A 12,791-nucleotide genomic window follows, 5' to 3' on the forward strand; every position below is an offset into this window, starting at 1 on the left:
TTTAAATTTTCTGAATGGAGGGGGCAGAAATTTCCATTTTAACAATAATTTCAAAGTAATTCTCTATATGTAATGCTGGTATTATTCAATTAATTGTGTATACAATTTGGGGTATATAATTCGAAGTAATTAGGTATAGGTAAGGTATGAATATTTTTATATTAATATTACCAATAAATACCATGATGGGCCGTTTTGAAAGAGTGGTTTTGTTGGGATTTTAAAACGAAGAGGTCTGTTTTCATAGAATAAGCGTATAAGAAAAGCTAATAATAAAAGAAACAAATATTATTCAGAAATTAACCCCTATAGCGTAGTGCGTTTATATAAAGGCACCTATTCTTTAAGATGTTGCAAGATTAAAACAAAGAGGCCTCATTTTTAGGGGAATTTATCGATAGAAATTCTCCTTACTAATGTGATGGTTTCGTCCGTTCGTCTGTCCGTCTGTTCCTCGTCCAGGGCAGTATCTAGGTGGTTACGAGATTAGTGTATTTTTTTAAGAACAAAAATTTCACCCTACTATGAATTAAATGTTATTCCAGATTGTTGAAAGTTACTGTACGTACCTACTATAACTGTAGTCTAGTTTCGTAGATGTACAAAGTGATATTACCCTTACCTCCGCCTCTCCCCCACCCCTCTTGCCACCTTAGTAATGTAATATATACATTGTGTCAAAGATGAGCAGCAACAACATGGGAAAATCGGAAACCATAAGAGATACAAAAATAGTACATTTATATATCAAGTAGAGAAGTACAGTATTATTGCCTGAGCACCAAGATTACATCTCGAGGCGCTTGCGCCGAGGGGTGTAAGGTGCGAAGGCAATAATAGACTTCTCTACCGTGGTATATATACTATTTTTTTCACTACTAGCACTTGAAATCCTCTAAATTAACATATTATATTGATAAGAGAGTTAACGGTTGGACAGAATTGTTTGTTTCTTAATTTAACATGTCAATCAAGTACGTGGAAGTACAAGTCAAACAGGCCGTATTTTGTTCTGTCATTGAGATTTTTCAAAGAGTAATTTCGTTCGAATTTTTTCAAAATGTGATAATTTTAGGTATGTAATTTCTCTGGAAATTGCGAATGGTGGCAATTATTCGTTTTAGAGAACTTGTCTAAACGTTCATTGAGCGAAATTTCGGGTTGTGTTTTCTAAAAGTGACAGCGTGACAGTTCTCATTATTGACTACTAGTTAATAATAAAAAATTATTAACCACTTTGAACAAATGCCGAAAAAGCCTACTTTACAAGTGGAAAAAAGGTTAATAATCATGTCATCAGACGCTAGTAGTGAAAAAAAGTATTTACAAAATCGAATACTGCCCAGCTCTGATCAGTATCGATTTAAAATAAACTTGTTGCGAAAATGAACACATTACTTAATTTGTTTATTCGCTTATATAATCTAGACACATGATGGCATAAAAAAATTGTTTATTTTAAATCCAACAGGAGAAGAGCGCATCATCAATTATGTCATGAAAAATGACTTAATTTAAAATCGAGATTAAAGTCTTTTCTCTGTTGAACGCAATAATTTATCTGCTTTATTTAAACATTTCTATGAAGCTATCAATCAATCGAATGCAGAACAACCTGTGCTTATTAAATTATAAGTGGCGTGTTTTCAAACAATCATACCACATTTAATGATCCCACGCGATGTTTTTTTGACAATAGGCCCGTGAATTTAGACCCAAAAAAGGCCCTCAAAAGTGTAATTTCATCAAGAATTACTCCAAATACCCTTATACCCCTTATGTGGGTGTCCAAAATTTCTTATAGCCTTCTGGGTATAGGTACCAAACAACCAGGAGTGTGAAACCAATTTGGCAGATTTAAAAGACGTGCGAGCTAACCTGGGGGACTCGACCTTTTTATAAAAAGATGCATCTCACGAAAAAATAAGAAAGACCTATTTCAAAGTAGACCAAATTTGATACTAACCCAATGTTTTATGTACAACATTTCTCGACCAATAGCCTTCACAGTGATACCATCTAACCAAAAAATTAAGTTTTGATCTTCTTTGGGCAAAATATCGGCTCAAATAGTAATTCCAAAGGAAAGTCAAGAGAAATGTAGTTGTACTCCAAATATTATAGTTTTCCTGGTATGTCAAAAGTTTATCAACTTACGATCCCTGAGTTATTTATACAAGGATATAAAATGAACCTTTATCAAAATCTTATTTATTAAACTGTTATCAAGCTATTACTACATACATGTAAATAACTACTATAAGCAATAATGAAAGTGACAAAATGATTAATGCCTGTAAAAGTGTAAATATCTCAATGTAGGTATATGACTCTTTATAGGGAATCTTGAAGGAGGGGATCGTCTTCTTTATCGAACTCTTCTATTTTACCGGGAACAATGTTCGTGTAGGATATTCCCCACACAACCTCCGAGCAGCATTGCATTTCCTGACTGTTTAACAATATTGCACTTATTACATAACGTGTTTCTTAGAAATGAGTTTCATATCATCATATATAAAGGGCTCAACTCTTGTTACACTAAATAGAGTGAACGAAAAGACTATACTTTGGGAAACCATTCTCCCTCCTAAATAGATTGAATTTCATAACAATATAATATAATATTATATATTATTTATTGAACTTGATTATAAAATAAGATGTTTACCATTCTAATATTTTTAATCATTGATTCACCTTAATCATCGTTTGTGAAGCCGGGCTTACTCAAATACGATAGGTACAGTGGATGATTTCATAGACTTACAGTAAAAAAATTATCAAAGTCCTCGTTTGAGATCGAAGGGACTTCAGCGCATTTTTGTGTGGCAGATCAGTATTCTATTAGCCACTTTCGACTCAACCATCAATAACAGATCTTGTCGAAGGCTACTACATTCACTAACCGCTTCCCACTTTCCTCGTGCACCCGCAATTCGCTTTTAAAGATTTGACTCCACCATCAGGAAGATCGTGTCGGGGGCTACCACATTCCCTTTGACGGTACCCACTTCCGACGTTCGGTTCACCCGCAATTCGCGTTTGAAGATTTGACTCCACCATCAGGAAGCAAGTGTCGGGGGCTACCACATTCCCTTTGACGGTACCTCCTTCCGACGTCCCGTTCGCCCGCAATTCGCGTTTGAAGATTTGACTCCACCATCAGGAAGATCGTGTCGGGGGCTACCACATTTCCTTTGACGGTACCCCCTTCCGACGTCCCGTTCACCCGCAATTCGCGATTGAAGATTTGACTCCACATCAGCGAGATCGTGTCGCGGGCTACCACATTCCCTTTTACGGTACCCACTTCCGACGTCCCGTTCACCCGCAATTCGCGTTTGAAGATTTGACTCCACCATCAGGAAGAACGTGTCGGGGGCTACCACATTCCCTTTTACGGTACCCACTTCCGACGTCCCGTTCACCCGCAATTCGCGTTTGAGGATTTGACTCCACCATCAGTGAGATCGTGTCGCGGGCTACCACATTCCCTTTTACGGTACCCACTTCCGACGTCCCGTTCACCCGCAATTCGCGTTTTAAGATTTGACTCCACCATCAGNATAAGAAAAAGTGTTTTCCCGAGAAATTTTGGTGTAGTCGATTTTTGGTAAAAAAGGAAGGTTATACACTGCCTTTTTTTGAGCCCCGAAAAAAAAATTGTCTCAGATCGACCCTGAAAAAAATTTTTCTTATAGAATGTGGCCTGTAGAATCCATAATTTCAAACAGTTCCAAGATTGGGCTACTAGTTCAAAAGTTACAGCCCTTTGAATTTTCTTTCGAAATTTGTTTCTAGTCCATAACTTTTGATTGAGAAGTCTAATCGAAAAAGTACGAATTGTTTTGGATTCTACGCACCAAAATTAATATGAAAAAGGAAGGTTAAGTATTCAAATACTATGCGAAGTATTCGAATACTAAATATTTGTGAAAGTATTCGAGTTACAAATACAATTGCTGCTTCCATAATAGTATATTAAGTATGGAGAACGGTAAGGGATTTTTACCGTTCGAAGACAATTGTTTGGAGGAGGAGCGAAGCGACGACTCCAATTATTGTCTGAGAACGGTAACCCTTAACGTTCGACGTGCTTATAACATTTTTTGCGCGATCGAAATTAAAATTATGCAACCAATATAAATATGCACTAAGAAATTAACGAGCAGAATAAATCGAAATGATCGAAGTGGTATAGTTGTACATCACTAGGTAACCAGTTTAATTGTCAAAATTGAAATTAATAATTTCATAAAAATGTGCATGTGTCTGATGTAGTTTACTAGCTTTGCACTTCCTTTATGATTTTATGAGCGTCTTTCTATAGGAAACAACAGCACAAGTTGTACGTTTAATGTACCTAACAATAATTAAAGATTAAATGTAATGTAAGACTGTTGATTTTTAAAAAGGCGTCGGTAAGTATTTTTGCTGTTCTGTTTTTCGATCGGTAAGTAATTTTGGCGTCGTCGTAATCATAGCAACTGGTAAATTCTACGTACTGTCATGGAAACACCCATGGTAAATAGTCAGAAATGACCGATCGCGCAAAAAAGTATTTAATTACAAAGTATTTGAATACTTTAAAGGATTTGAATACTAAAAAGTATTTACAAAATCGAATACTGCCCAGCTCTGATCAGTATCGATTTAAAATAAACTTGTTGCGAAAATGAACACATTACTTAATTTGTTTATTCGCTTATATAATCTAGACACATGATGGCATAAAAAAATTGTTTATTTTAAATCCAACAGGAGAAGAGCGCATCATCAATTATGTCATGAAAAATGACTTAATTTAAAATCGAGATTAAAGTCTTTTCTCTGTTGAACGCAATAATTTATCTGCTTTATTTAAACATTTCTATGAAGCTATCAATCAATCGAATGCAGAACAACCTGTGCTTATTAAATTATAAGTGGCGTGTTTTCAAACAATCATACCACATTTAATGATCCCACGCGATGTTTTTTTGACAATAGGCCCGTGAATTTAGACCCAAAAAAGGCCCTCAAAAGTGTAATTTCATCAAGAATTACTCCAAATACCCTTATACCCCTTATGTGGGTGTCCAAAATTTCTTATAGCCTTCTGGGTATAGGTACCAAACAACCAGGAGTGTGAAACCAATTTGGCAGATTTAAAAGACGTGCGAGCTAACCTGGGGGACTCGACCTTTTTATAAAAAGATGCATCTCACGAAAAAATAAGAAAGACCTATTTCAAAGTAGACCAAATTTGATACTAACCCAATGTTTTATGTACAACATTTCTCGACCAATAGCCTTCACAGTGATACCATCTAACCAAAAAATTAAGTTTTGATCTTCTTTGGGCAAAATATCGGCTCAAATAGTAATTCCAAAGGAAAGTCAAGAGAAATGTAGTTGTACTCCAAATATTATAGTTTTCCTGGTATGTCAAAAGTTTATCAACTTACGATCCCTGAGTTATTTATACAAGGATATAAAATGAACCTTTATCAAAATCTTATTTATTAAACTGTTATCAAGCTATTACTACATACATGTAAATAACTACTATAAGCAATAATGAAAGTGACAAAATGATTAATGCCTGTAAAAGTGTAAATATCTCAATGTAGGTATATGACTCTTTATAGGGAATCTTGAAGGAGGGGATCGTCTTCTTTATCGAACTCTTCTATTTTACCGGGAACAATGTTCGTGTAGGATATTCCCCACACAACCTCCGAGCAGCATTGCATTTCCTGACTGTTTAACAATATTGCACTTATTACATAACGTGTTTCTTAGAAATGAGTTTCATATCATCATATATAAAGGGCTCAACTCTTGTTACACTAAATAGAGTGAACGAAAAGACTATACTTTGGGAAACCATTCTCCCTCCTAAATAGATTGAATTTCATAACAATATAATATAATATTATATATTATTTATTGAACTTGATTATAAAATAAGATGTTTACCATTCTAATATTTTTAATCATTGATTCACCTTAATCATCGTTTGTGAAGCCGGGCTTACTCAAATACGATAGGTACAGTGGATGATTTCATAGACTTACAGTAAAAAAAGTTCACGAGGTGTAATTAACCCTTCAATTCATTGCAAAAACTGGAAAGTCCAATGAAGGGTTTCGTTAACTTTTTAATACTTGAGTAGTTGGGGACATTAACGAAACGTTTCAATTTTTATTCCCTGCCAAACAAACAAACCTATTTCTAAAAGTTTATTTTTAACTTTACTGCAGAAGTTAAAGGTAATTTATTATTAATAATTTAGAAAAAGGTAAGAAATTACGTGCGTTAGGTGCTCGAGATAAAAAAAAATGATAATGCATTAGTGTCATTTGAAAGCACATTGAAAGAAAATAATCACTTGTAAATGCTTTGATTAGGTTTATTCACTTTTCAAATAACTAGGTTGTAATTTATCGCGGAGTGGCGGTGTTAGTAGCGATGATGGTTTAGTAGATAAAATATAAACAGAGCGTAAAGAGAAATTATAAACGATTACATCTTCATTTTGTTTTGGGATTTGTATTTCGTTATGCGACAATAAACAATAGCGCACAATTATTAAGTGCATTTTAATAAATCTGTTGATATTTGCCAAAATCCCATAGCTTCGAGAATCTTGAATCTTGGAGACCCCTCAGGAAATTGATCGTTTTTGGGGTGCCTGAATGTTCGGACCCTTAAAAAAGTTTTCAAAAAGACATTTTCTCCAAATTTTCATGGGAATATTTCTAAAAAACATTTAAAAATGTTTAAAATAGTGTTCTAAAGACATTTCAAGAAGACAAGGTGTTTTGCAAAAAGATTACTAATGAAACTTTTAAAAACAAGGTTAGCGGAATTTTTAAAATAAGTAGGATGATTGCCGAGATTCCTAAGTTTCTCAATTGTCCTTTTAAGAAAAGGTTAAACAGTTTTATAAAAAAAATTTGCAGTAAAGGTATCTACAAAATTATTGGGAAGGCTTCTAATATTGTGTACAATTATAAAATGTCTTAAATGTTAAAGAATTTTTTATGGAAATTGGTAAAATCACAAATATTAAAAAAAAGGTTTCTAAGGAAACCCTAGTAAGGCAACATTTTTAACATTTGGGAAGATTTCAATAAACCTAAACTGAAGCCTTTATAACGAGAATTCTAACAACGTTCTACTGAGGTTTCTAGCAATTAACTTTTAATAAGATAAGAGACTTATTTAAAAGGATTTTAAGAATTTTTCCAAGAACTCTTCTGAGATGATTCCTAAGGTACTTTCTAAGACGGCTTCTGGAATGGACCCCAAGGTTTGCTTTTGAATGTCTATGTCTAAAACAAGATCCCACTGAGGATTCCAAAACAAATCCGTTTCGGGCCTAATATTTTAATTTCAGAGTTTCGCAATTCTCTGATAGTTTCAAAGACGGCGTTCCACTGGTATAATTTCCTAAGACAGTGTTTCCCAAGCTGGGGGGGCGCGCCCCTGGAAGGAGGGGGGGGCACGGCGTTGTTAAAGGGATCCTTGATATGTTTGAGGCATATATTACCTTTAAAATACTTATATTAGGTATTTTGACCGGCTTTATGGTTCAGTGGTAGAGCGTTGGGCTATAAATCCGGAGGTCAGGTGTTCGAACCTGGGTTGAGGTGAATTTTTCGTCTGTGGCCAACCACTCCGTCAAAAAATTCACCAAGGTTTTGTTAAAATTATTTTTTGATATCTTTGAAAAGAAATGGAATCACCATGAAATTCTGCATAACTGCTGTTTTGTATCTCTTACGGTTTTCGAGTGCAAATACTGAAAATGAAAAAAAAAACAACACAGTAAGAAGCAAAATTTCTCAAAATTCAGGAACCCATCAAAATATGCCTCAGAAGCTTCAAATTTTTCTGAAACTCTGGAAACTGAAATTTTCTAGACTTTTAGACAATAGAAAAAGTTTGTCTAAAAAATCATGCGCCCTTTAGGCACTGTAAAAGTAACGGACGATATTCGCGACTTCGTTATTATTCACTACGAGAATATGTATCTATGAGCTGCAAATCATCAGGTTCCTACCGTATGTCATCCCCAGTGCGATATTCTTATAGTAGGTAAGAGTTAATCAATTCGTTTTTCGTAGTTCCTAGAACAAACTGTGCTTATGGAAAGAATTTAAAGGTTTAATACAGGGAAGTTTTCAGATATTCTGGAAAACCGCCAATAAATCACATTATCAATCGAAACGTAACTCGTCTCAGATGAACAGGCGAATTTTCTTAGTAGATTTTTTTAAACTAGACTAGTTACGCTTGCAATCCAATCACGTTACATACAAAAATCAACATTTTAATAAAGCAGTGTATAACCTTGTCCGCAAAATCGATTTGTTTCATATTTACAGAGAATCGAACTTTCTTAATAGATCTTGTCGTGTAAAATCAATAAAACTTAAGTTTTTACCACCCCATATAATGCATAATATGGTCTCTTTGTGTCGAAACACTCCCTAATTTTTAGTTCGTCTAATCTATATAAATAAAAATGAATGTTTGTATGTCTCTTCTGCCTGCCTAAACGGCTCATCCGATTGCGATGAAACTTTGGGGAATAGTTGGACATATGTCCGAGAAGGTTTCTATATAATAAAAAAAAACTGTCTGTCTGTCTATCTGCACGTATGTATGTCCCTAATGGCGCCTAAACCGTTCATCCGATTGCGACTAAACTTTTGGGGTTACACGTACGTCCCTAAACTGTTCATCCGGTTGCAGGACGAATGACTGCGAACGTTTTTTTTATAAACACCTAACAATGGCAATTTAATTTTCGCAATTTTTAAATGCTTATTTCATTATACCTCGCATTATACACTACATTCCATGCGCTTCATTATTTAACATTTCATAAAATTCATTCCAAATGTTGATTGTTTTTATCAGAATCCCTTACCTATACCTACATTTTTTTAGCGCATTTTTGAAAAAAATACGCTATTATATTCGTCATTGCTGGCAGGCCGGCTGTCCGCGTTAGATCTCCACAACTACAATAGCTAGAGAATTCAAATTTTCACTAAAAGCTTTCTGCTATAGTGTAGATGTGCAGGCACTAGTCTATTTTGAGTTAGATTACTTGTGAGATCGATAATTGAAGAAAATAATTTCGATATGGGTTTCGGAGGTACTATAATTTTACCGTTAGATAGCGCTACCAGTATAAAAACTTATTATTTACCTACCTTATGATTTGTTTTACAAAATGAAGACATACCGTCAATTGAAATTAAATAAAATTAATTATTTAACGCAGCCAAAATTACTCGTGAGATCGATAATTTTAAACTTCGCTAATAAAATACTGACCTGCATTACCAAAAATGCGCTTTAATCATGCATATGCTGATTTACAACTTGTTTTAAAAATGACTCATTCCGTTTTACGGCGGGTAGGTACAGGTAAAGGATTAGTCTGTTAGGTTTACAAGAAAGAAAGGATGGCAACGCTTTGATCTATATACAAGCACGAAACCCGAAGTGCAATATAATTTACAACTGTTGTGCATTCTTAAAAGGATGTAATTGTAAAGGCGATTTTTCGCAAGTGTTTACCTGTCGTATAATCTTTCTGACTGTTTGGATTTAATGGATTTCATTGCTAAGTAGGTAATAGGTTTTTGGTGAAACACTTTAAAAGTAGGAAGTCGATAATAGTTGGGTTGTCCCGTATTCACCGTTGCTATCGAAGACGTACAAAGCACACATCAATGCCGAGTAAGTATTGCAATTCGGTGAAATCGATATAATTAGCAGTTTTTGGTTTGGGAAATGCAACTGGATCTACAGATTAAATCATGTCCATTAACCTAGCAGAGCAAGGTCAGCAGAACACAATCAAACATATTGCATAATTAGGTGTTAATTAAATGCCCTATTCCCGAATTAAATGCTCCTTTTGTTTTAAATTATTACATGTTCTGCCAGGTTCATATGAACTCAGCAGAGCACTACCTCAAAAAACCAAGAAAATGAAAAGTTAACTAACTATAATTAGGTGCTAATTAAGTGTCCTATTCCCGAATTAAATGCTCCTTTTTTTTAAATTATGAACCTGGCTGAACATGTAATAATTTTGGAGCATTTAATTCAGGAATATGGCACTTAATTAGCACCTAATTATGCAATATGTTTGATTGTGTTCTGCTGATCTTGCTCTGCTAGGTTCATGGACATGATGAAATCAATTAATATGAACTGGGGCGCTACATCAGTATAGTAATGAAGCAGTATGGCGTATTTTATCATTTCCAATCCATGAACGACATCCAACAGTTGTTCATTTGGCGGTGCACCTTGAAAATGGCCAGCGCGTGTACCTCAGGGCACAAAATGTACGTGCAAGAGCATTGCCACCACCATCAACAACATTGAAAACTGGCGTGCTCATAATTCTTCTACGAAACATCAATCCACCACAACATTGTAATGGTACCAGGCCTACAGTGCTGATGAACAACATAATCGAAGCTACAATTTTAAAAGGAAATTTACAGTCCAAGATGTACTGTTGCCACACATCCCAATGATTATAACAGATATACCATTCGAATTCAAACGTTTGCAGTTTCCGATGCGTCTCGCCTTTAGAATGACCATAAATAAAGCGCAAGGGCAGTCGCTACAAGTGTGTGGATTGAATTTGGAATACCGGTGCTTCTCACATGGCCAGCTGTATGTGCCCTGCTCACGCGTTGGAAAACCTTCCGATTTATTTGTGTACGCACCAGAAGGAAAAACAATAGTTATTTATACATCAAGGGCATTGGCGATATTTATGCCGAGGGCGACAGAGCCCGAGGGCCTCCGGCTCGAGGGATTGTAAGTCGCCCGAGGGTTAAATATTGAGTAATGCCTGAGGTACATACAACATTTTATTTTTCATCGTTCCAAATGAAAAATAAAAAAAATTGTGTCTCCAAATGCACTTCAAGAAATAGCATTCAATCGAAAAGTGACAAACCTTTCTGGGTACCACGACTAAAAATATACATAATCAAACTTAAGTTATTAATTGTTTAGCACAACAATAAAGAATGTACTTTGGAAATAATATTTTTTATTTCAGTTTTTTAATTTCCGTTCGAATTAAATATAAATATTTATAGGTAAGACAGGACAATGTCTGTAGGGTCATCTACGACAAGGCGGTACGAAGTTCGCCGGGACAGCTAGTTTACAATAAAAATAGACGGGCTTCCGGTAAATTAAAAGCCATAACCAAACCATTGTTTCTACATTCTTAACAAATTACGGTAATAACATTACCTTTGTAAATGCCATATTATTTTTCGACCAATGGTCTATATATTTGCAAGTCGAATTCAGAAGGATCATATTAACATTTCCGGGTTAGTAAAGGAAACGATACTAGTGTTTTCGATCCCCTTGTAACACAGTAATAAAAAATCAAAATTCAAATGAAAAAAAGAATGTTTACCAAACCTGAATTTGAGACACTCCGAACGTGTAGGCAGGTAACGGTTCAACAGCAGAATTAATCACGTAATCGCCGAGCGTGACGTGCACTTGCCTAGGGGTTGCTCTCGCAACGCAATGTCCAGCAGTCACGACGTGCTTTCTGCTGACCAACGAACCTCCGCATCTGAAATTGAAAAATAGATTATAGGAAGTGCTACTTTATTTAAATAAAGGAAATTATTAATCTAGCTGTACGTTTAAATAATCGCCGAAAGCGTAAAATTTTCATGAAAGTAGCATTGCTGCATATACTTATTGCGGTTAATTAAACTATTGCATCCCGTTGAAGAACATTGTACGAAAGGAGGTTTTCGCAACGCATCGGATTTAATTTCGTGTGGTCGACGTGACAATGACTATAGTTTACAACTTTTGGAAGCATTTCGTGAGTTCTAAGACGGCAAACTTTATTGGGCCTATAATGAAATTATCCATTGTTTTAAAACGACTTGCGTCATAATTGACCATGTTGTATATTCGTTACAACTGTGCCATTTTTAAACTTTCGTAACAGTTCTATTAATTTCTTCCTATGTAATAAAAGAAATAGTTTGTTGAACACCTTAATTTGGTTAGGAAATGTTACGCATATAATATGTGCCCAGTGATATAATCAATTTTATGTGTCCATAACGAAACCCTTAAACTGAACAATAATTCTACTTAATGATCCGTTTATGGATCTAATAAAAAATAACTCGGTTTTAATATTGGTTATTAAAAATTAAAAATTATTGTTATTGAATGAATACAACTGACGTGCTCGCTGAAACCGAGACGGATGTGGGCTACTAAAAAAAAAACATCCACTATTAAATGTTCTTCCGAAGTACTTTGGGTTGAAGCACAAAAAAAACTCCCCGTACTTCTGTGTAGAAAACTGTGTACCGTCAATTCTTATTTCTAAAGCGTTCACGTTTCAAATCCGTACAGCATAACACTCCATTCCAAGCACTTTGCTATTCTTTTCCTTAGATTCATGTCCAATTTGCTGCACAGTATTCTATTTTTCCTTACAAATGCTTCATTGGCCATTCCAATGCCCTTTTTATTTATTTCCAACTATTTCTGCTCATTCCCTCGATTCATATACAGGGTGGTGACTTGCGTCGCGCATCATAGGGATTTCAATGTAAAATTCATAACATGCCATTATTGGCTCCCCAAATTATTTTAGACCAAAAATGTATTAAGGTTTTTTTATAGACAACAATTTTTTACGTCATCAACCGCGTTAGTTTCCAATTTTTTACATAATGAAGACAGAAAATTGGAAAAA

General features: G+C 35.0%; 1 protein-coding gene across 1 annotated transcript in view; it reads right to left on the reverse strand.

The window, feature by feature from the left end:
* LOC116166046 (serine proteinase stubble-like) overlaps positions 1-12,547 on the reverse strand; it is a 24,384-nt gene extending 11,837 nt beyond the window's left edge. Inside the window, exons 1-3 of the mRNA XM_031480873.1 lie at positions 12,530-12,547; positions 11,765-11,868; positions 11,477-11,636 (exon numbers count right to left, since the gene is read on the reverse strand). Of these exons, the coding sequence (XP_031336733.1) occupies positions 11,477-11,636; positions 11,765-11,868; positions 12,530-12,547 (282 nt within the window). The remainder of the gene's footprint in view (positions 1-11,476; positions 11,637-11,764; positions 11,869-12,529) is intronic.
* Between the last annotated feature and the right edge of the window lie 244 nt (positions 12,548-12,791).

This window comes from Photinus pyralis, unplaced genomic scaffold, assembly GCF_008802855.1.
Source record: "Photinus pyralis isolate 1611_PpyrPB1 unplaced genomic scaffold, Ppyr1.3 Ppyr1.4_LG1, whole genome shotgun sequence".
NCBI lineage: Eukaryota > Metazoa > Arthropoda > Insecta > Coleoptera > Lampyridae > Photinus > Photinus pyralis.